This window comes from Dryobates pubescens, chromosome 43 (genome assembly GCF_014839835.1).
Source record: "Dryobates pubescens isolate bDryPub1 chromosome 43, bDryPub1.pri, whole genome shotgun sequence".
Lineage (NCBI taxonomy): Eukaryota > Metazoa > Chordata > Aves > Piciformes > Picidae > Dryobates > Dryobates pubescens.
In genome coordinates this window covers 1,061,786-1,086,172 of record NC_071654.1, presented here as the reverse complement: position 1 = coordinate 1,086,172, position 24,387 = coordinate 1,061,786, and the positions used below count along the sequence as shown (strand labels likewise).

The window sequence follows — 24,387 nt, the reverse complement described above, 5'->3', positions numbered from 1 at the left end:
CTTCTGTAGAAATTGATGGACAAAAGCTGAAACTGTCTGCTAGACCTGAGCTTTCTGATGAATCTGCAGTTGTGGGACAACACAAGATTCAGGACATTAAATTGCCGGTTGCTTCTCAGACTGTGCATCACAGACAATACAGAACCAACCGTGACTCTTTGTTGCCCATTCAGAATCTGATTCGTCAGTTGGAGAGTCAGAAAGTCATCAGCAAAACTCATTCACCTCTCAACAGTCCAGTGTGGCCTGTGCGAAAGCCGAACGGAGACTGGCGTCTGACAGTGGACTACTGAGCCCTGAATGAAGTAACTCCACCTATGAGTGCAGCAGTACCAGACATGATGGAACTCCAGTATGAGCTGGAATCCAAAGAGGCCAAATTGTATGCTACCATAGACATTGCTAATGCATTCTTCTCTATTCCCATAGCAGAGGAATGCAGGCCTCAGTTTGCTTTCACCTGGAGAGGAATCCAGTACACTTTCAACAGACTGCCAATGGGCTGGATCCACAGCTCCAGCATCTGTCATGCAGTGATCCATGATGCTCTGGAGGAAGGTGGTGCTCCAGAACACATGCAGTTCATCGATGATGTCATCGTCTGGGGTAAAACTGCTGAGGAAGTCTTCGAGAAAGGTAACAAAATCATGGACATTCTTCTGAATGCAGGTTTTGCCATCAAGAGAGACAAGGTGAAAGGGCCTACCACAGAGATCCAGTTTCTGGGAGTGCAGTGGCAGGATGGACGCCGACACATTCCAGTGGATGTGGTAAACAGAGTCTCTACCATGGCAAATCCCACGAACAAGCAAGAAACTCTACGTTTCTTGGGGATAGTGGGATTCTGGAGACTACACATTCCTGGATACAGCCAGATTGTGAAACCTCTGTATGATGTGACTCGAAAGAGAAACAGTTTCCACTGGGGACCTGAACAGCAAGCAGCCTTTGACCAGATACATCAAGAGGTAGTTCAAGCAGTGGGACTGGGACCTGTCCGAGATGGTCCAGACATTAAGAACATTTTGTACACGGCTGCAGGTGACAATGGTCCAACCTGGTGCTTGTGGCAGAAAGCTCCAGGTGAGACACGTGGACAACCTCTTGGCTTCTGGAGTCAAGGTTACAGAGGTTCAGAGGCTAATTATACTCCAACAGAAAAAGAGATTCTAGCTGCCTATGAAGGAGTGAAAGCAGCTTCTGAATAATTGGAACTGAATCACAACTTCTCTTAGCTCCCAGATTGCCAGTTTTGAATTGGATGTTCAAAGGCAAAGGTTCCACACCATATCATGCCACAGATTCCACCTGGTCCAAGTGGATGGCTCTGATAACACAGAGAGCTCGAATGGGAAATCTTGAAAGACCTGGTCTGGTGGAGGTGATCTCAAGTTGGCTGTCAGATAAGCAAAAACTAATCCTGCATGGGCTTTTTGAAGCTTACTAACAACTCTTTCCCTTAATAACTTGCCTTTCTTTCTCTCTAACCCCTTTTTGGGAAAAAAGGGAGGTAGGGGGGGAGAGAGGGGGTTACAGGGAGGGGATCCCTCCTGGGGAGGGATTTTTGTTGTGTTATTTCTCTTTGCTGTATATTTCTGTGTATACATTTTAAATACCTGTATATATTGTGTTCTATATAACCTGCTTTCCATATATGCTTGTATATATATAGCTTTGCTCTTCGACTGGGTTAGCTGTGGTTTCTTTCTCTGTGGAGGAGGGAGAGCTAAGCCCTCTCTCAACCTACCACACAAAGGCAAAGCACAGGGGAGAAAAAATTGCCTTTGGTCTAGGAAGCAGAAAGGCCAAGCCCTAACCACCACCCTTTGGAGTAGAAGAACCTGAAAGCCTCAAAGCCAAGTTTCTCCTCCCAGGCCTTGGTGGCAGAGGCAAGTGCCAGAGCCAAGGGGACAAAGATCTTGGTCCTGTTGGGCCTCTCAGCCTTGCCAGCGCCCTTGGCCATCATTACTGCAGCCTCTCCTACACTGTCCCATGCCTCCCTTCAGGCTGCTGACACCAATCTTGCTTCCCCAGCCAGCTCTCCCCCCACCATTTCCATCCCTTCCCTGAGCTGTCTCAGCTCTCCCTGCCATTTCCTGACCCCTCTGGATGGCCTCATGCTCTGCCCTTTGAGGGACATTTCTTTGGCCTCCTCTCCACTCTGAACCTTCCAAGCTGCACTTTGTGGAGGTTTTGGTCTCTTCCCACTCCCCAGAAGAGCTCCATCCTCTCTGAAACCACACTTCAGCCATGTGCACACTGGTCTGTCAATGACCTGAGCCTCCATTCAGCAGGCAGAAGCAGCCCAGGTCCCTCAGCCTCTCCACAGAGATGTCAACCCCCATCCTGGCAGATTTCCTGTGCAGTCTCTCCAGTTCCTTGTTTTTCCTTCAGACTGCAGAGACACACACCCAAGCACCAGTAATTCAGATGTGGTCACAGCAATGCCGAGTCTGGGGGAGGACAATTTCTATGTCTGGGTGGCCACACTCCTGCCACAGCCCAGCTGCAGTTGGCTTTCTTTGTGTTTCAGGCTTTGCTCCATCCCAGGGCATGGGGAATGGCTCCTCCCAGATGCTGTGGGATGATCACAAACATCATTCAGAAGAATGTACCACAGCACCATGTGAATTAGGACTGAATGTAACGGTTGTTTGATATCTTTGTCTCCTCTCTTGTTAACTGAATGCGCCTCTGACTGTAGACATCCTAGGGGATAAAGTTTCATCTTTACATTTTGCTTATTAGAGATGAGAAAAAAGGGGGGGAAAAGAGAGAATACCCAATAGCAAAAAAAAAATTAGCTCATGGCAACCCTAGAAATGGTGTAACCCTAGAAACAGCAACCCTACAAATGCTGCAACCCTAGAAACATCCACCCTAGAAGTGCTGTAACCCTCTCACCACAAGACACACAGCACAACTGTCATGAAAATGACAACCAGCAAACCTGCTTAGCACTGACCTCAACGACTGTCACGATGATCCAAGATGACAACAGAAAGCATCTAACCTATAACCGAGTGTTGTGACTGCTTAACTGTTGTGTGAATGTTAAGAGATTAGAATGACTAGGATGAGCAAAAACACGTTATTATGTGTAATTTTATATTGGGCAATGCAATGAAGCTCTTTTTGCTCTTGCTGTTTGCCAGCAAGTTTTCTTTCTGTGAAGCTAGAGCCTGGCCAGATCTACCTTTACAGATCAAAGAAATCTTGCTACCATTAAACAATTCATGATTTTTGACCATCCTAGAGAAAATAAAGATGCAACATACCCCTAAGGCAGATTGTAAAAGACAGTGCTAAGGATTGCATTTGTGCCTCAATCTCTGTATGCAATGTGTTCAGGCATAATCAAGTCTTCTCTGTCTACAAGAGGAGTGAAATGTAAAGATCGGAACTATTAAGATCTAAGTTCTTCTTTACAATGTTTGTTATCTTTGAGCATGTATTATGCCAGCTCTGTTGTAACGAGGTCAACTTAAGCTTTGTGCCTTGTGTGGGTTACATCAGTCTGTTGGACATGCTGCACTGCAGAACTCTTGCTTTTGCTATACAGCTTAGCTTTACCTTGCTTGCTTCTGTGTATGCAAGTAGTGTCCTCTATGGGATGAGAATAACTCCCTTGACCAGATTGCTCACAAAAACAAAAAGGGGGATTTGTGGGAACACCAGTTACGAGTGGTGTGAGCAATCTGGCAGTTCAGGCTTAAGAGCCTGACATGGTGGTAGGCCATGCCCAGCACAAGGGCAGAGCCAGCTACCAGTATGCCAAAACAGTGCTGTGCCTGCAGCACTGTAACTAAAACAAGATGCTGGTAGCTAGAAACATAGTGAGTTATCTCGGGACAACAGGACATGCACCTGCATCAACAAACCTCGCGTGTCATCCATAGTTGGACCAATAATCTACAATAGTGTGATGTGTGCTCACTCATAGGGGACCAATGAGTCCATGCCAACAAGGCATACCAAGGTTATATAAATTGTAGCAGTTCCTTGCTACGTACTTCTTCTTTCTTTTCCTGCCTGTCCTGTCTCCTCTCCTTCCATGCTTTACTGTGCCATGCTTTCACCATAGGCCTGAGCCATAGGCCTGCAATACTGGAACAATAAAGGATCAATACCCGATCATATTGGTCAGCCGTATTGATTCCAAGAACCTCCGTCGTCGCCATAACTGGCTAAAAGAGACCCCACAGGGAATTGTCCTGTGGACTCTGCCTTTATTCAAATAAAGTTTTACCAGACTCCTCTGTCTCTGTTATCAACTTCTAGAAGGGTCTGCTGGGTCACAGCAGACAGGACAGCACTGAATCAGAAATGGTCTGAAGACAGACATTTGTGTGGGAACAACATTCTCACAATGGGAAGAAAACCAGCAGCAGCTGAAAAGAGAGAAACCAGACTGTGAGTGACATCAGAACTGCTCTGCAGGAGAAGACAAAGAGTTTATTGCTTCTGAAGGCATCCCGTGGTCATTTTCCTCAGGGCATCCTTGAGCTCCTGGTTCCTGAGGCTGTAGATGAGAGGGTTCACTGCTGGAGGCACCACTGAGTACAGAACTGCAAGCACCAGATCCAGAGATGGGAATGAGACAGAAGAGGGCTTCAAGTAGGCAAGGATTACAGTGCTGAGAAACAGGGAGACCACAGCCAGGTGAGGGAGGCAGGTGGCAAAGGCTTTGTGGCGTCCCTGCTGAGAGGGGATCCTCAGCACTGCCCTGAAGATCTGCACATAGGACACCATAATCAACACAAAACAAACAAAGAATAAACAAGCACTGGCCACAAGAAGCCCAAGTTCCCTGAGGTAGGATGTGGAGCAGGAGAGCTTGAGGATCTGGGGGATTTCACAGAAGAACTGCTCTAGAGCAATGCTTTGGCAGAGGGGCATGGAAAATGTATTGGCTGTGTGGAGCAGAGGATAGAGAAAGCCACAGCCCCAGGCAGCTGCTGCCAGGTGGAGACAAACTCTGCTGCCCAGGAGGGTCTCATAGTGCAGGGGTCTGCAGATGGCAACATAACGATCATAGGACATGGTGGTGAGGAGAAAATACTCTGCAGCAAACAAGAAAAATACAAAGAAGACTTTGACAGCACATCCTGTGCAGGAGATGTCCCTGATGTCCCTCAGGGAATGGTCCATGGACTTGGGCACAGTGGTAGTGATGGCACCCAGGTCAAGGAGGGCGAGGTTGAGGAGAAAGAAGTACATGGGGGTGTGGAGGTGATGGTCCCAGGCTATGGTGCTGATGATGAGGCCATTGTTCAGCAAGGCAGCCAGGTAGGTGGCCAGGAAGAGGCAGAAATGCAGAAGCTGCAGCTGCCTTGTGCCTGGGAATGGCAGGAGGAGGAAGTGGGTGATGGAGCTGCTGTTGGACATTCCCTGCCTCTGGCCATGAGGCACTGTCAGAAGAGAAGAAGACAGTGACAAGTCAGAAAAGAGTTCTCTCAGCACAACCAAAACCACTCCCCATGACCCTCCCCTGTCACACAGACACCTGCTGCTTCCTCTCAGGGACCTTTCTTGAGCTCCAAGGTTGGAGCACTGATTGGTCCTGCCTTAGGGTAAAAGGCAAGAGTGGGAGAGCTCCCCATGGACTCTGAGTCATCCTGCTCTGCACCTCAGCTGGAGACTGACCGTGCTCCCATGTCACTCTGAGAAGCCACCAGACACTGCTCAGAGCAGAGGGATCCACCATAGACCACTCAGTGTCTCAGGGTCTCAGTATTCCACTTCTAGTCCAGGAGACACTTGGCTCAGTGTCCCCTGGAAGGCAGCACAGCCTGGATGGGCACCTCAAGGATACAGCCAAGGCATGACCATGGCAGCTCCTGCAGTCAGCTCATTGCCAGTCTCACAGCCTGCACTCCCCAGAGCTTCCCAGGCTGCAGGACAGCTGGGACACCTCATTGCTGTGGCTCCACCTGCACAGAAGATCTCCCAGTGTCTGTGCCTGACTCTGCAGCTGAGGCTTCCATGTCCAGAGAGCCATCAGCAACACAAAGAGCATCTGAGACAGGCAAGGAGTGGGACAGACAGACAGTCAGGAAAGCCCTCAGGTGAGGACTGTGGGCACTTGGTGAGGTTCCCAGTAAAGCTCTGTGTGATGGTTTAAGAGGCTCAGCCCTTGCTCTAAAGGCACAGCTGAGTTTTCCTCCTCACCAGCGAGGCCAGAGACAGTGAAAGCAAAGATTCAGGAGAGCAGAGCCTGGGTCAGGAACCCCTGGCCTGAATATAGTCATGAAAAGAACCCCTGGAAATTATCTGGGCATGAGCTGGAGCAGAAAACAGCCCTGACCCACACAGCAGGCCCTCCACAGCAGAAGGACCCTGCCCTGCCCTGCCTTGCCCTGCCTTGCCCTGCCCAGGGTGACTCCTTCCAGTCAGAGCTTCTCCTCAAAGCAGCATGAAGAGCTCCCTGGGCTGCTTGAGACCTGAGCCTGAGAGGCAGCAGAGTCCCTGCCCCAGCACCCAGCCCCAGCTTTAGGAGATGCCTCCAAGAACTGCAGCTGCACTGCCCTGCAACCACAGACTAACCCTGTCAGCAACTGCAGTGACTTCTCCTCCAGTGACCTCTCAGCATCCTCACAGTCCTGGCCACCTTGAAGCTCCTTTTGCCTTCCTCATCTCCCTGAGATGCCCTCAGCCCTGCTGTGCTGTGCAGAGGAGCTGCTCCCGGCCAGAGCTCCATCATGCCACGGAGCCAGGCCCAGCTCAGCAGCAGCAGACCAGCCCAAGGCATTTAAAGGAGCCCTCTGGTGGCTTTGGTGCCAAGTCCATGAACCTCAGAGACTGAGAAGGTGATGAAACCTCTCCAGAAGTCAAAGTCAGATTCAAACTCTGAAGTTTCTTCTACTGTTTATGGGTCCCAGTGAAACATACTGGGAAAGGGTCCCCAGGGTCTGGTTAGAGCAGAAGGAGACAGTGGATGCAAGGGAAGGTTCACTGGAGGCACTGAAGCATCTTCAGGCTGTGGGGAGAGCAGAGAACTGAGGCAGTGCTGACAGGTCAGGACAAGCAGCTCAAGGTGGCTCTGCTGCTGAGGAAACCTGGAGGGGTTTCATTGATCCAAAGGGCCAAGCCCTGAGCCCCAGCCCCTGGCAAGGCAGATCCTGTCCCTCACCTGTGGCTCTGGGCTCTGCTGGGGGCAGTGGGGAGTGAGGATGAGCAGTGAGCAGGGTAGGACCTTGTCAGGTTTTGCTGTGGTTTGCTGCTGAAAAGTAGTGAACTGTACCTTTAAAAATAATTTTCATCAGATGCTTTGTGCAATAAAAACCTCTCCAATTAGCTGCAGAAACCTTGGCAAGAATTAGAGGTTCAGCAGTATTTAATGAGCCCCATGGAGTATTTGGGGCTGATTACATCATCCTGAAGTACTGCCAGCAGACTCTGCCAAGGTACTGCCAAGAAGAATCTCAAAAAGTCCAAGTCAGAAGCAAACTCCAAAGTACCTTGAAGCACTGATTGGCCTCACTGAGGCTTGTTACTGCCAAAGGCTCCCCAGGGACTCCTTAGAGCAGCTTGTTAGAGGCCAGGATTGCAGGGAGACAAAGGCAAAGTACAGGGCAGAAAAACTTGCCTTTGGTCTAGGAAGCAGAAAGGCCAAGCCCTGACCACTGCCCTTGGACTAGAAGAACCTCAAAGCCTCAAAGCCAAGTTTCTCCTCACAGGCCTTTGTGGCAGAGGAAACTGCCAGAGCCAAGGGGACAAAGACCTTGATACTGCTGGTCCTCTGAGCCTTGCCAGAGCCCTTGACCATCCCTACTGCAGCCTCTCCTACACTGTCCCATGCCTGCAGCTCTTCCCCTTCAGGATGCTGACACCAAGCTTGCTTCCCCCGCCAGCTCTCCCCCTGCCATTTCCATCCCTTCCCTGAGCTGTCTCAGCTCTCCCTGCCATTTCCTGACACCTCTGGATGGCCTCATGCATAGCAGCTCTGCCCTTTGAGGGACATTTCTTTGGCCTCATCTCCACTCTGAACCTTCCATGCTGCTCTTTGTGAAGGTTTTGGTCTCTCCCCTCTCTGAAACCACCCTTCAGCCATGTGCACAATGGTATGGCAGTGCCCTGAGCCTCCATTCAGCAGGCTAAAGCAGCCCAGGTCCCTCAGCCTCTCCACAGAGATGTCAATCCCCATCCTGGCAGATCTCCTATGCAGCCTCTGCAGTTCCTCTCCATTCCTTCAGAGTGGACATTTCCAAAGCCAGCCACCAAGCGTCCACATGTGGCCACAGCAGTGCTGTGTCTGGGTGGCCACACTCCTTCTACAGCCCAGCCTCAGTTGGGCTTCTCCACTGTGGTTGGCCTTTACTCCCTCCCAGGGCATTTGGAATGGTTCCTCTCAAACCCTGAGGTGCCTTTTTGTCTGGGTGGTTTGAGCCTTAACTGGTACTTAAGATTTCAGATGGGGGAAAGGCTGAGAATCCTTCCCTCCCCCCCTCCTCTTTCCGAATAGAGAGGAAAAAGAAAAGGAAGTAGCAAATCCACCAAGAAACAACTTGGAATCAGCTTGGAAGTAGAGAGGTAAAGAATTCTCTTTAAACTATATATATATGTAACAATAACAGGTAAGTTTTCACAAGGGCAAGGAACAAGGATGGGTGGGTGTCAGCAATGGAGACTGAAGTCAATATGAATGACCAATATTATCTAGTATAGTTCCTTTATTGTTGCAGTGTGGTCCATGGGGATGGCTGCTGGGGCCGCTGCCGTGGCTGCTGCCGTGGGGGCTGCCGCCGGGGCCACTGGGGCCACCACTATGGTCGCTGCTGCCGGTGTCAGTGGTGCGTCGGTCGGTGCTGACTCGGTCGGAGCTGTTGGTGCCGCCTCGGTTGGGGCTACTGGGGCTTGCGGGGGCTGTCGGGGCTCGTGGGAGTGGTACAGTCATAAAAATGGCATAACCGCGAGCCTCCAAGTGCTCCATTTTTGCTAAGAGTGGCTGTAAAACAAAGTCAGTGCTGTTTGATTTCTTAGCGTTGGTGTTTTCATCTTCCAAATCCAAGCCATCGCCGGTGGTATCAGAGGAAGATGTTGATGAAGGGGATAGAACACGCTGGATCACAAGTTTCGCTGCCTTTTTATCGCTTTCTCCCTGCTGGGTGCGAACGTCAGTGGTGGTGGCTGGTGAACGTGGTGTGCTCGCCAAGATGGTGGGCGTGGCGTCTTCTTGCAGTGAGTGTGCATGCTTTCTGACCTCCGTTTTGATTTTGAGCATCTTATCAGTCCAATCAGGATTCGCTTCTGCCGCGATTGACATGGCAGCAGCAGAATTTCCCATGCAAAAGGACGGTAGTGAGAGAGCCACGATTTGTGTAGAGAGAAGAGTAGCGGGCAATTGAGATTGTGAGGAGGATGCTGACGGAGTGGCAGACAATGTGTGTGGGGGGCGGGGGGCCGGGGGGGCAGAGGGGCGGAGGGCGGGGGGTGCCTTCCGAGTCTCCCTTGTTCATCTCGGTTAGAAACAAATGCCGCAGCAGCCGAATCGGGAGTAGACTGCTCTGCTTAGATCGATTGCAATGTACGTGACGGTCCGTCACACGGGGCTATGGCAAAAAGCTTCTTTTTAAGTATTTAGCACCTCATCCCACAGCTGGGCTCCAATTTTGTCCCAGGCTTCGAAAGTGAAAGCGCTGGTTGCTATGGGGATAAAATCATGATCCTGGGCCCAGGCTAATAGCCCTTTTAAAATCCCAGAATCATAAGTAATACCTCTCATGGAAAGGATACTTTGGAGGACTTTTAGCACAGCCTCTTCTACTTTGCTCAGCACTTCCCCATGACCCTCCCCGGTCGCTCACCTGATCCTGGTGAGATTCACTTCCTTTTCTGAGCGCACGCTCCTTATTTCTCCAGCACCAGGGCACTGCTGGTTCGAGCGGTTTTCCGTCCCTCTCGGAGTGTACCTCTTACGCTGAGTCGAGCAGCATCGTAGTCCAAGGATCCCATCACGAGTTCGAGCGCCAGATGTCGGCGATGGAGAATGGAGTCAATATGAACGACCAATATGATCGAGTATTGTTTGTTTATTAAGGGAACCTCTACAGCTTATATAGACTGGGAGAGCATCGTTGGCATAGCTTCATTGGTTCCCCACGAGTGACCACACATCGTACTGTTACAGATTATTGGTCACACTACTAATGACACACGAGGTTGTTGATGGAGGTGTGAGTCCTGTTATTCCCAGATAACTCTCTGTGTTTATAGCTACCAGTGCCCTGCTATAGTTACATGCTGCAGGCACAGCACTGCTTTGCTACACTGCTAGCCACTTCTGCATTTATGCTGAGCATGGCCTACCACCATGTCAGGCTTTAGGCCTACACTGCCAGCTTGCTCACACTGCTCATCACTATCATTGCCACACCAGACAGCTCTCCAGCCACACAACCTCTGTAACGTTGCTTGGGGTTGTTGTGAACCAAGTGCAGGACCTGGCACTTGGCCTTCTTGAAGCTCCTCCTGGTAATGTTGGCCATGGGTCCAATCTGTCCAAGTCGCTCTGCAGAGCCTCCCTACCCTCATGCAGATGGAATAGAATAGAATAGAATAGAATAGAATAGAATAGAATAGAATAGAATAGAATAGATCAGGTTGGAAGAGACCTTCAAGATGATCACGTCCAACCTATCAACCAATCCAACCCACCTAATCAACTAAACCATGGCACCAAGCACCCTATCAAGTCTCCTCCTGAACACCTCCAGTCAACTCTGCCACCTAACTTGGTGTCATCTGCTGACTCACTGCTGACTCACTCTGTGTCTTCATCAAAATCATCAATAAAGATGTTCAACAGAAGTGGTCCCAACACTGAGCCCTGAGGAACACCACTTGTGACCCGCCACCAGCTGGATTGAACTCCACTGAGCACCACTCTTTGGGCCCTTTCACCCAGCAAGGGCTGTATCCAGCAGAGCATTGCTCATCCAAGCCAGGAGCAGCCTCTGCCCAGGAGAACTCTGTGGGGAGCAGTGCCAAAGGCTTTTGGAAAGTCTAGGGAGAGAATACCCACAGCCTTGCCCTCATCCAACAGTCACTCATCCTGTCAGAGAAGGAGATTAGGTGGGTCAGGCAGGACCTGCCCTTCCTAAACCCATGCTGGCTGGGCCTGATCCCCTGCTTGTCCTCTCCAGGTCATGTAATGATGCTGGAGATGCTCTGCTCCATGCCCTGCCCTACTACCGAGCGCACACTGCCAGCTCTATGGTTTCCTGGATCCTCCTCTCTTCCTTTCTTGAAGCTGGGAGTCACATTTGTTCCTATCCAATACCTTGAGTCCTCCCCAGCTAGCCAGGACACCAGGTCAATAATGGATAGTGGCTTGGCAACAGAGATGTTCAAGTCCCTTCCTCATCCTCCTAGCCTCTGTTGGACTCTCTCCAGCAGATCTCTGTCTCCCTTGACCTGGGGAGCCCCAAACTGCAGGGATCCAGTTTGGACATGAAGGGCCCAGTCTGTACTGGCAGAGGATTCGGGTTTCAGAGTGTCCTGGGACCAGGCCCAGTGCTGCTGGGAGAGGCCATGGGGTCAGCTTTCACTGGGAGGTGTCCAAGACTTTATTAGGAGGCACCAGGGGCCAATCATAGAATGGTCTGAGTTGGAAGGGACCTCCAAAAGTCATCCAGTCCAACCCGCTGCAGATACAATGGGTCATCCTCAACTAGATCAGGTTGCCCACAGCCCTGTTTGGCCTCACCTTGAATATGTGGAGGGATGGGGCCTCAACCACCTCCCCAGGCAACCCGTTCCAGTGTTCCACTAGCCTCACTGTGCAGAACTTGTTCCTCACATCCAATCTCAATCTGCTCTGCTCTAGTTTGAAGCCATTCCCCCTGGTCCTGTCACTGCAGGCCTTTGCAAACAGTTTCTCTCCATCCAGTATACTCCAGGTACTGGAAAGAAGCTATTAGGTCTCCCCACATCCTTCTCTTCTTCAGTCTGATCAACCCCAGCTCCCTCAGCCTGTCCTCATAGCAGAGGTGCTCCAAGTCCCTGATCATTTTTGTGGCACTCCCCTGGGCCTGCTCCATCAGCTCCATGTCCTTCCTGTGCTGACACTTCAGAGCTGGATGCAGTATGCCAAGGGAGGTCTCTCCAGAGCATCATAAAGTGGCAGGATCCTCTCTCTCCATCTCCGGCCATGCTGCTTTGGATGCAGCCCAGGCTGCCCTTGGCCTTCTGTGCTGCAAGCTCACACTGCCTGCTCCTAGCCAGCTTCTCCCCCACCAGCACCCCCAAGTCCTTTCAATCACCTCCTCCCCCAGCCTGTATTGATAAGTGAGGATTGTTCCAGCCCAGCTGCAGGGCCCTGCTCTTGCACTTGTTGAACCTCATGAGGGTCACCTGGGCACCACCTCTCCAGCTTGTCCAGGGCCCTCTGGATGCCATCCTGTCCCTCTGGCATCTCAACAGCACCACCCAGCTTGGTGCCATCTGCACACTTGCTGATGGTGTCTCCATCCCTCTCTCTATAGCGCTGATCAAAATATCAAACAGCGCAGGATGGGATGAGTGGAATCAGTTTTTCCTGGGACAAGACCTGGGCTGTACTTGGAGATATTAATGGGACCCAGTTTGAAAAGGGAGATGGTCCAGACTGGACTCTGGTGTGCTTAGGGTATGGAGTTGTGAATGTGACAGGGTCCAGTCTGTACTGAATATGCATAAAGGGATTAAGGTTTTACTGAGACAAGGCCCAAAGTACATTTGCAGGGATGAAAGGGATCCTGGGCAGGTCCCAGACTGTACTGTGAAGGCATGAGGGTGTGCAGTTTGTACTGGGATGGATGCATTCCGAACTGGAAAGGGAGCCAGGGGATACATTCTGTACTGGGATGGGACCCAGGCTGTAGTGCCAGAGGACAGTAGGATCCAGTTTGTACTCGGATGAGGCCACATCTGTACTGGGAGGAGTTAAAGGAATAATGGTTGAATGGAGCTGATACAGGAAGGGGGTCAGGGTATCCAGTATGGACTCTGAGAAGGTGCAGTCTGTAATGGAAGGGGGATGGGGTATGAAGGCATGAGGAGACCTCCTGTTCTGATGGCAGTGCTGCTCTGGAGCACAGCTCTGGCCCACAAGCAGCCCTGGCCTGTCCCTGCCTGCAGTCCCACACTGCCACACAGCAGCACAGTGCCCAAGCACTCAGGCCTTGCCCCAGCACAGAGGCTCAGCAGAAGAAGGTGGAAGGAAAGAAAGAGCAGCTGAGGACAGCCCAAGCTCTGGGGCTCCCTGGCACTGCTGCTGTGCTGGGACTCTGACCCTCCACCTCTTCACACAGGCACTGCCCTGCAGCTCCACAGAAGCCTTGGAGGAAGCAACTCAGAGAAACAACTTCCTGCAGGGTTCTTATTGTGTTGAACACCCAGGGAGCACAGATCCTCATGTCTGCAGCCTCTGGGTCACAGCAGACAGGACAACACTGAACCAGAAATGGTCTGAAGAAAGACATTTGTGTGGGAACAAAATTCTCACAAGGGGAACAGCACCAGCAGCAGCCAGAACTCCAGCAGCCAGGCTGGGCCTGCACTGAGTGACATCAGAACTGCTCTGCAGCAGAAGACAGTTTATTGCTTCTGAAAGCATCCAGGGATCAGTTGGCTCAGGGCAGCCTTGAGTTCCTGGTTCCTCAGACTGTAGATGAGAGGGTTCACTGCTGGAGGCACCACTGAGTACAGAACTGATACCACCAGGTCCAGGGATGGAGAGGAGATGGAGGAAGGCTTCAGGTAGGCAAAGAATCCAGTGCTGACAAAGAGGGAGACCACAGCCAGGTGAGGGAGGCAGGTGGCAAAGGCTTTGTGGCGTCCCTGCTGAGAGGGGATCCTCAGCACTGCCCTGAAGATCTGCACATAGGACACCACCATGAACACAAAACAGACAGAAACTGAACATGCATTGGCCACTATAACCCAAATTTCCCTGAGGTAGGATGTGGAGCAGGAGAGCTTGAGGATCTGGGGCACTTCACAGAAGAACTGGTCCACAGCATTGCCCTTGCAGAGGGGCAGGGAAAATGTATTGGCTGTGTACAGCACAGCATAGAGAACACCAGAGGCCCAGGCAGCTGCTGCCAGGTTGACATAAACTCTGCTGCCCAGGAGGGTCTCATAGTGCAGGGGTCTGCAGATGGCAACGTAGCGATCGTAGGACATGGTGGTGAGGACTCTGCTGACATGAAAAAGGCAAAGAGAAAGACCTGAGCAACACATCCTGCAAAGGAGATGTCCCTGGTGTCCACCAGGAAATTGGCCATGGATTTGGGGACTATGGTGGAGATGGCACCCAGGTCAAGGAAGGCGAGGTTGAGGAGGAAGAAGTACATGGGGGTGTGGAGGTGGTGGTCCCAGGCTATGGTGGTGATGATGAGGCCATTGCCCAGCAGGGCAGCCAGGTAGATGGCCAGGAAGAGGCAGAAGTGCAGGAGCTGCAGCTGCCTTGTGCCTGGGAATGGCAGGAGGAGGAAGTGGGTGATAGAGCTGCTGTTGGCCATCTGCTGCCTCTGGCCATGGAGACCTGTCGAAGGAGGGAAAGGCAGTGACAAGTTAGGGCACATTTCTCTCAGGCTCATCATAACCTCCCTCCCTGAGCTGCATGAGGAATGGATCAGCTCTGTCCTATCACTACCAACCCATGGCAGAGTTCATCCCAGCTTCAAATGCAGCAGGGACCCAGAATTGCCATGAAGACTCCTCTGGTGTCAGAGCAGAAAGTGACCAACAGCCCAATCCCAGGGAACAAGAGTCCCATTGTGGTGGGTTGAAATTTCCCCCAGCATTAGCTTTGCCAGAGCAGCTCAGTTGGAAGCAAATGAAGCTCTATTGACAAGCAAGAGCTACACTCTACAATGGAATGCAATGAACAGGTACAAAACATCCAGGAGTGACAATATTAGACAGGTATTTGCAATTAGCAAACAACACAAGAGACCAGGGAAACTGTTCCTCTGCCCCTAACCCCTACCCACCCTGTTCCAAGAGAGGAAGTTGGAGTGGAGAGAGAAAAAAAGCAGTGGGTTAGACTTAGCCAAGGCCAGCCAAAGCAGGTGATCTCTTCCCAACAAAGCAAAACAGCTGAGATGAGAAGAGAAGAGAGAGAATTATTATGGTACAGCTCCTCTGGTTCAAGATATTTATCCAATTAATTTCTTTAGAATAATCTTCTGGTTTCCATTTTCCACCCAAGAGTGATCTATTTATTTTGTTTCTACTTTTCTGATTAAAATCTCTAACTAAATTTCAAAGGCATATCCTAAACCCACCACACCCATGGAGAGGTGGAGAAACAGGGAGCAGGCCTGCAGTGCTGCAGAGACAGTGAAGGGAAGAGAGAAAGGCAGAAGGAATGGGGGTGAAGCCTTCTCCTTCCCCAGCTCTGCTCACTGCTGCTCACAGGATGGAATTGAAGGGCTTTGCTCCTCCTTCTGTGTGCACACTCCAGGAGCCTTCAGCTGAGCATCAGCTGCCGAGATGGAGATGCCTCCAGGAGCTACAGCTGCAGTGTCCTGCACCCACAGCCTCACTGTGTCAGTGACTGCAGTGACTTCTCCTCCAGTGAGCTCTCAGTCACCCTCCCAGTCCTGGATATCTTGAAGCTGTCTCTGCCTTCCTCATCTCCCTGAGATCCTCTGGCAGTGTCCTCAGCCCTGCTGTGCTGTGCAGAGGAGCTGCTCCTGGCCAGAGCACTGCAGCACTGCCTGCTTGCCAGCAGCTCCCTCCACCAAAGGAGTCTGGCCCAATAAGGCAGCAGAGGACCAGCCCAAGCCTTTTTAATGACTCCTCTGATAGTTTTTGATGCCCTGTATACCTCAGAGATTCAGAGGAAGCTGATGAAACCTCTCCAGAACTCTAAGTCAGATTCCAGCTCTGAAGTTTCTTCTACTCTTAATGGGTCCCAGAGAAGCATAATGGGAAAGGATCCCCAGGGTCTGGTTAGAGCAGGACAGAGTGGATGCAAGGGAAGCATCACTGGAGGCACTGAAGCATCTTCAGGCTGTGGTGAGAGCAGAGAACTGAGACAGTGCTGACAGGGCAGGACAAGCAGCTAAAGGTGGCTCTGCTGCTGAGGAAACCTGGAGGGGTTTCATTGATCCACAGGGCCAAGCCCTGAGCCCCAGCCCCTGGCAAAGCAGATCCTGTCCCTCACCTGTGGCCCAGGGATCTGGTGGGAGCAGTGGGGAGTCGGGATGAGCAGTGACCAGGGTAGGACCTTGACAGGTTTTGCTGTGGTTTGCTTGCAAAGAGACAACTCCTGCTGAAAAAGAATGAAATGTACCTTTAAAACACATTTTTACCAGATACTTTGTGCAATAAAAACCTCTCCAATTAGCTGCAGAAACCTCGGCAAGAATTAGAGCTTCAGCAGTATTTAATGAGCCCCATGGAGTATTTGGGGCTGATTACATCATCCTTAGGCACTGCCAGGAGACTCTGCCAAGGTACTGCCAAGAAGCCTCTCAACAAGTCCAAGGCAGAAGCAAACTCCAAAGTACCTTGAAGCACTGATTGGCCTCACTGAGGCTTGTTACTGACAAAGGTTCCCCAGGGACTCGTTAGAGCAGCTTGTTAGAGGCCAGGATTGCAGGGAGACAAAGGCAAAGTACAGGGCACAAAAACTTGCCTTTGGTCTGTGAAGCAGAAAGACCAAGCCCTGACCACTGCCCTTGCAATACAAGAACCTCAAAGCCTCAAAGCCAAGTTTCTCCTCACAGGCCTTGGTGGCAGAGGCAAGTGCCAGAGTCAAGGGGACAGAGACTTTGGTCCTGTTGGGCCTCTCAGCCTTGCCAGAGCCCTTGGCCATCCCTACTGCAGCCTCTCCTACACTGTCCCATGGCTGCAGCTCTTTCCCTTCAGGCTGCTGACACCAATCTTGCTTCCCCAGCCAGCTCTCCCCCTGCCATTTCCATCCCTTCCCTGAGCTGTCTCAGCTCTCCCTGCCGTTTCCTGACACCTCTGGATGGCCTCATGCATAGCAGCTCTGCCCATTGAGGGACATTTCTTTGGCCTCCTCTCCACTCTGAACCTTCCAAGCTGCACTTTGTGGAGTTTTTGGTCTCTTCCCACTCCCCAGAAGAGCTCCATCCTCTCTGAAACCACCCTTCAGCCATGTGCACACTGCTCTGGCAGTGCCCTGAGCCTCCATTCAGCAGGCTGAAGCAGCCCAGGTCCCTCAGCCTCTCCACAGAGATGTCAATGCCCATCCTGGCAGATCTCCTGTGCAGCCTCCCCAGTTCCTTGCTTGTACTTCAGACTGCAGAACCCCACACTCGGGCACCAAGAATCCAGATATGTCCACAGTAGTGCTGAGTGCAGGGGGAGGGCAACTTGGTGCCATGGTCTAGTCATGAGGTCTGTGGTGACAGGTTGGACTCGATGATCTTTGAGGTCTCCTCCAACCTTGGTGATACTGTGATACTGTGAACTTCTGTGTCTGGGTTGCCGCACTCCGCCTGCCACAGCCCAGCTGCAGTTGGCCTCCTTTCCTGTGTGCAGGTTTTGCTCCACCCCAGGGTATTTGGAATAGGGAAAAGAACCTCAGTAAAGGTGTTATAGATGACTTCTGGTAAAAGTTTTTGGTAACAGTTTTATTGGCACTAAAAGATCTTTAAAAGGCAATAAAAGGCAATAAAAGCAAAGCAACCGGTTGGGCCTGCGGGGGTACAAAACTTCACCCCACAGCAGCCTTACAATAGCTTTCTTCATCTTATATAGTTACATCATCTATATAAAGATGCTTATGCTAAATAGAAGGCAGGCAGATGATAATGAGTCTTCAGAATAGGTGATCAAATCCCTTCTCCCTACATTCTGTGCGGTAGGGGTCAAAGCATCCCCTTGCACGCATGCTCAGTCGTCCAGGCTTCTGATCTAAAGAAAACAAATTCTCAGCTCTTCTCCTCAGCCTTGGTGTCTCCAGTTAGCAAAACACACTGTCTCTGGTTAAGTCAGTAAAATATGCAGCTCTCCCTTTGTCCTCAAAACAGGCTCCTGCAAGCTCCTGACCCCCAGTCCCAGTGCACTCTGAATTCTCTGCCTTTAACACCAGTCACAGACTCACCAGGATATTCATCACAATCCCCCATTTTCTTTTGGTCACCATTGATCTGTGTTGAAATTTCCAGATATTTCAGAACCTCCTTAATTGGATCATAATTAAGTTCCTCTATTTTGATCACCTTCAGATCATAACCATCTGCTTGTAATTTATTGGCATAAACAATTGTACCTAAAGGTCTTATCATTTTAAAACAGCAATTACAAAGAATGACACAGAGCAGTGTTGCAATTGTTCCAAATAGTATTACAAGCAAATGTTTAAACCAACTTCTATTCTATAACCAAGAAGTTAACTGATCCCATATTTCTTCATATAACCCACAAGAAGGATCATCCAAAGAAATCTGATGTAATATTGGATTGTGATCTACAATCACTTAACATAACTACAGATTGACATAACTACAACAGCTTACATTTATGACCACATATACAACATATGAGAAATCCAAAGCTAACCTATTTTGAGTATCAAAGTATCACAGAATCACCAAGGTTGGAAGAGACCTCAAAGATCATCGAGTCCAACCTGTCACCACAGACCTCATGACTAGGCCATGGCACCAAGTGCCACGTCCAATCTCCTCTTGAACACCTTCAGGGACGGTGACTCCACCACCTCCCTGGGCAGCACATTCCAATGACAAATGACTCTCTCAGTGAAGAACTTTCTCCTCACCTCCAGCCTAAACTTCCCCAGGCACAGCTTGAGACTGTGTCCTCTTGTTCTGGTGCTGGTTGCTAGAGAGAAGAGACCAACCCCTTCCTGGCTACAACCACCTTTCAGGTAGTTGTAGAGGGCAATGAGGTCTCCCCTGAGCCTCCTATTCTCCAGGCTAAACAATCCCAGCTCCCTCAGCCTCTCCTCACAGGGCTGTGCTCAAGGCCTCTCCTCAGCCTTGTTGCCCTTCTCTGGACACATTCAAGTGTCTCGATGTCCTTCTTAAACTGAGGGGCCCAGAACTGGACACAGGACTCAAGGTGTGGCCTAACCAGTGATGAGTACAGGGGCACAATGACTTCCCTGCTCCTGCTGGCCACACTATTCCTAATGCAGGCCAGGATGCCATTGGCCTTCTTGGCCACCTGGGCACACTGCTGGCTCATGTTTAGGTGGGTGTCAATCAGCACCCCCAGGTCCCTCTCTGTTTGGCAGCTCTCCAGCAAGGGGTTTATATTACTCCCAAAGACAAAACATATCTTTGTCTAATTCCAGCAAAGGCAAATCTTCCCTATAGCCTACCAAAGCTATCTGAAAACAACCTCTTCCCACATCTCCCCCTTTCTGTTTTTCCATAGAACAACACTTTTGATTGACCTCTCTAACATTCTTTACACACACAGAAGCAAGCAAGTTAAAACTAACTCTAGCACAAGCAGAAGCTGTGTAAGGCAGCGTGTCCAACAGACTGATGTAAGCCATGCAAGACACAATGCTCAGGTTGAGCTAATTAGCTCATTCTAACAGAACTGCCATAATAGATGGTTAAAGAGAACAAAACTTCCAGCTGCATTTCAGTAGCAAGCAGACATTCCTTTCCACTTATCTTACAAGGTCAGAACACAGAACAGTTACTCCTTTCAGACAGAAAGTTTCATCCTACAGTTTTGAACTTACTTCTTTGTTACCTGCCTGATCTCTTAAAGGAGAACTTAGGCCACGTGGTCAGGCCTGGTCCTTTCCCTCCCTGCTACATCCAGGCCTCTTCAAAGGACTTCAAAGGACTGATTTTGTGTACGTTTTTTTCCCCATCCATCCTTGTTCCTGACCCTTGTGAACCCTCCTTGTTATTGTTATATATATATATGTATGTATGTATATTGTTTAAAGAAACTTTTTAACTCCAAATTATTTCTCAGTAGATTTGCTGCTTCCCTTTCTTTTTCTCTCCATCAGGAGAGAGGAGGGGGAAAGCGAGGGAGGAATCCTCAGCCTTGCCCCCCCCCATCTGAGCTCTTAAATCTCAGTTAAGGCTCAAACCACCACTTGTCTCTCATTTTTCTTTCTCTATTTATTTTTTCCTTTTTCTTCTTTTTCTTTATTTTTAACATCCAGGCCTTTGTGCTTTTTGCCTCCTCCTAAACTCAGCTGGGGAGCATCACCAGTGCCAGGCTTCCCTTCTGGCATAATCAGCATCTCACAGAGATTAACAGCTTAAAGTCTACCATCTGTGACACTGCTGAGCACAACCATCTCTGCAGTCCCCATGAAGCAAAATTATTTGTTTCTGGTGCCAGTGGGAGTCGTAAGCTGTAGCTGCTCAAGGAGCATGTCTGGGGTCACCATTTCATAGAATCATAGAATCAGTCAGGGTTGGAAGGCACCACAAGGATCATCCAGTTCCACCCCCCCTGCCATGGGCAGGGACACCCCACACTAGATCAGGCTGGCCAGAGCCTCATCCAGCCTGGGCTTAAACACCTCCAGGGATGGGGCCTCAACCACCTCCCTGGGCAACCCATTCCAGGGCTTCACCACTCTCATGGTGAAGAACCATTTGTTGTAGTCTAGCTGTCCCACCACCCTGAGCACAGCTCCCAGGACAAGGTGTAAGCAGGGGAAGACATTTATTACGTTATACAGCAAAGTTCTCTAGTCTCTCAGCAGGCACATGTGTCACATCTCAATTGGCTATTCTCTACTGGCATGCCTGTAATTAAGGCATACAATAGGCTAAAATAACAAAACAATGTTTTAACACATCCAACCAAATTCTGCCCAATTTCTCTCCTTCATTTACAAGGTGTTTGCACTGTTTTCCAACTCAGAGACCAAGCATAACCTTCCAAAGCTATCTGAAATCAGCCCTTCTCCTACAAGTGTCCCCAAGTCCCTTTCTGTAGGCTGCTCTCAGTTTCATCACCCCCAGCTTGCATTAATATTGAGGGTTGCCATGACCCAGGTAAAAGACCTTGCACTTTGCTTGAGCGTCTCTTGAGCCCACTTCTCCAGGCTGTCCAGATCCTCTGGATGACCCCCATCCTGTCCTTCCTTCTTATCAACCACACCACTCAGCTTTCTATCATCTGCAAACTTGCTGAGCGTGCCTCAACCTCTCTGGCTGTGTCATTGAGGAAGATATTGAACAGCACTGGTCCCAGTATGTCTGGGACATCTCCATGGCATACAATCATAGAATCAAAGGCTGGTTTGGGTAGGAAGGGACCTTTACAGGTCTTCCAATACAATGGCCTGCAGTGATTCAACCAATGTTTCCCTACTCAAATCCCCAGGACCCCCTGACTCATCTCCAGAAGACTTCAATGTGCTGCAGTGTCCCCAGCACAGCTCAGAACAAGAGCCTAAGGGCACTCACTAGCCCTGTCTCCCTCTAACCGTGGCTTGTCACTCCACAGCTTGTCACCAGCAAGCCTGATTTTGTCCCCCTCTTCTTTCAAGTCCAGTTTAAAGGCCTGCCACTGAGCCCTGAAAGCTCCTGAGCAAAGACCCTCTGCTCCCTTGGAGAAAGATGAATCCCATCTGACCCCAGCAAGCCTGGTGCTGTGCTGCCCTTCCCATTGTTAGACCCCAGAGCTGTGGGAGTGACACCAGCCACAGAGCCATGGATTCACAGCATGGGTCTGTCTCTTTCCGCCAGTGTTACTGCCTGCAGATGGAAAGGGAGAGGAGCAAAGTCACCAGACTCCCTCCCCAGCTATCTCCAGGCCCTGATGTCTCTGGATCCCTCTTGGACTATGGATTGTGGCTTCACCTCCACCCCCATGGAAAAGCAGAAATGGGTAAGAGTGCAAGGGTTGCACAATATAAATATATAAAACTGCAAACATCTGCTGCTCAGTCTATTATTTTTAATAACTCTTAGGCCAGGGTTCATATCAGGGGAACTGCAGGGCAAATGCTGGGGCTGGGGGCCACTCCACTCCCTTTTTGGGGTGGCTGCAGGATTACAGCGAGACATTTGTTCCCTTCCGAAGTGACAGCCCCATCACAATGCTTCACTCCCTGGAAGACACTTGGCTGAGCTGGCAGTGGTGGCAGGGCAGGACATCCCCATGTCCTACCCACTACAGACACCCCCAACTTCAGGAAGCTGAGGAGCCTCTGCTGACTTGTGCCCCAAAAGCACCAAATGCCCAGGATGGGGCTCAAACATGAAGACAGATATGCCCCTGAGACCCTCCCAAGACACTATCAAGACTGATGAAAATCACACCAAAGACCTCCCTGAACTGGGCACACAGCTCCAGCCTCAGGCTTAGGAAAAAAAAAGTCCCCAAGAATTAGGCATTTTGGACAGGAATGGCTACAAGAAACCCAAAATAAGACAAGATTCTGTTAATTTGAGGGGCAAGGGACAAAGGAAAGGAGCATTTAGCCCAGGAAAACCCAAAGTACTGGGCAGAAAGCATACAAATCCCAGCAAAGCTCAGTCCAGCTTCAGTGGCAGTGATGGCTGTGCTGACTCATCACTGTTAGTTATTCTCATCATCACTAATTGATGTTTAGGGGAGAGTGGGGTGTCTGTTCCTGCTGGAGCCCCCAGAGTCTGAGAAAACAGGCTGCAAATGAGGTGATCTTGGTTCAATCTGCTGGAAAAGGTCCCCCATGGGGGTGATGTTTACCCTGGCAGTGCTGGGGTCAGTGCTTTTCTGAGTCCCCTGGCACAGGCTGGTCACTGGCATGGATGCGCATGTGCCGGCTGAGGTTAGATCTGCAGCGGAAGCTCTTGCTGCAGGCGGTGCAGGGGAAGGGTTTCTCACCTGTGTGGACAAGGTGGTGCCGCCTGAGGGCGGACCTGTGAGTGAAACGCTTGCTGCAGTCACTGCAGACATAGGGCTTCTGGCCGGTGTGGATGCGGTGATGACAGAGCAGCAGGGAGCGCTGGCTGAAGCTCTTGCCATAGTCGGTACAGGTGAAAGGCTTCTTGCCAGTGTGGACATCGAGGTGCCTTCTGAGGGTGGCACCGTGTCTGAAGCTCTTGCCACAGGCAGTGCAGCGGTAGGGCTTCTCCCCAGTGTGGATGAGGTGGTGCTGGAGGAGGGTGGAGCTCGCAGAGAAGCTCTTGCCACAGTCAGCACAGCGGCTTCCTGCCGCTGTGAGTGTGGTGGTGCTGCGTGAGGGCGTGGCTGGAGCTGAAGCTCTGGCCGCACTCAGCACAGCGGTATGGTCTCTCCCCTGTGTGCATGCGGCGGTGTCGGGTGAGGTTGCAGGCCTGGCTGAAGCTCTTGTCGCAGACGGCACAGACATATGGCTTCTCCCCAGTGTGGATCCGCATGTGCCTCACCAGGTCTGAGTGCCTGGCGAAGCTCTGCTGGCACTTGCTGCAGGGGTTGGAGATGACTTCAGTGGCTGCTGGCTTCTCTCTACTCTGCACCTTGTGGCCCTTGGAGAGGTCGTTGCTGAGGTTGTGGTCTGACCTGCGGCTCAAACTCTCATTGGCGGTACCTGAACTGCACGGCCTCTTGCTGGTGTGGCCACAGAGGTGCTGTGAGACTTAGGAGACATGGCCGAAGGGCTTATCACAGTCAGTACAGGTGAAGGGCTTCTTGCCACTATGGGCATTCCAGTGGGCAATGAGGGTCTTGCTCCAGCGGAAGCTCTTGCCACAGCCAGCACAGCAGTAGGGTCTCTCACCGGTGTGGACGCGGCGGTGCCGGAAGAGCTGGCAGCTCATCCTGAAGCTCTTGCCGCAGTCGCTGCAGCTGAAGGCTTTCTGGCCGGTTTGGACGTGCCAGTGAGCGATGAGCATCGAGGTCCCCTGGAAGCTCTTGCCGCAGTCACAACAGATATGTGAGCTCTCGCTGGTGTGGACACGGCGGTGCTGGAGGAAGTGAGAGCCACGGTGGAAGCTCTTGCTACAGTCAGTGCAGGCAAAGGGCTGCTTCCCGCCGTGGCCGTGCCAGTGGGCGATGAGTGCCAGGCTGCGAGGGAAGCTCTTCCCGCAGCCAGCACAGATGTAGGCCTTCTTCCCGGGCTGGACACGGTGGTGCTGGGTGAGGCTGTAGCTGAGCCTGAAGCTCTTGCCACAGTCACCACAGAAAAAGGGCTGGGCACCATGGTGGGGGCAGCAGTGCTTCATCGGCTCCGAGCTTGGTGGGGAGCTGTGTCCACATTCAGGGCACCGATTTGGCTGCTTTGATGGCACACAGGGGGATGATGTGACTTTGTCCTTCTCCTTTCCCTGCTCTTCCTCATCATACTCCTTCTTGTCATCATCCTCATCTTCATCCTCCTCCTCTTCTTCCTCCTCTTCCTCCTCCTCATCCTTCTCTTCCTCCTCCTCATCCTTCTCTTCCTCCTCCTCATCCTTCTCTTCCTCCTCCTCTTCCTCTTCATCAGTTTTGTCTTCCTCCTTTTCT

At 51.0% G+C, this 24,387-nt stretch overlaps 2 protein-coding genes and 1 pseudogene across 2 annotated transcripts; all 3 read right to left on the bottom strand.

The window, feature by feature from the left end:
* Positions 1–4,455: 4,455 nt before the first annotated feature.
* On the bottom strand, positions 4,456–5,043 carry LOC128899316 (olfactory receptor 14J1-like). Its single transcript, XM_054177695.1, has one exon. The coding sequence runs from the start codon at positions 5,041–5,043 to the stop codon at positions 4,456–4,458; it is 588 nt and encodes a 195-aa protein (XP_054033670.1).
* Positions 5,044–13,605: 8,562 nt separating this feature from the next.
* On the bottom strand, positions 13,606–14,166 carry LOC128899315 (olfactory receptor 14A16-like; the record flags this gene model as incomplete). The annotated part of the gene is made up of 1 exon (XM_054177694.1): positions 13,606–14,166. A coding segment is annotated over exon 1 (561 nt), but the record flags the coding sequence as incomplete, so codon positions are not given.
* An 8,357-nt stretch (positions 14,167–22,523) lies between these two features.
* Positions 22,524–24,107, bottom strand: LOC128899314 (zinc finger protein 271-like; annotated as a pseudogene).
* Positions 24,108–24,387: the final 280 nt, after the last annotated feature.

What these genes read in the sequence shown, in the direction of transcription:
- LOC128899316 (XM_054177695.1), bottom strand. Translation starts at nt 5,043, where the DNA reads ATGTCCTATGATCGTTATGTTGCCATCTGCAGACCCCTGCACTATGAG.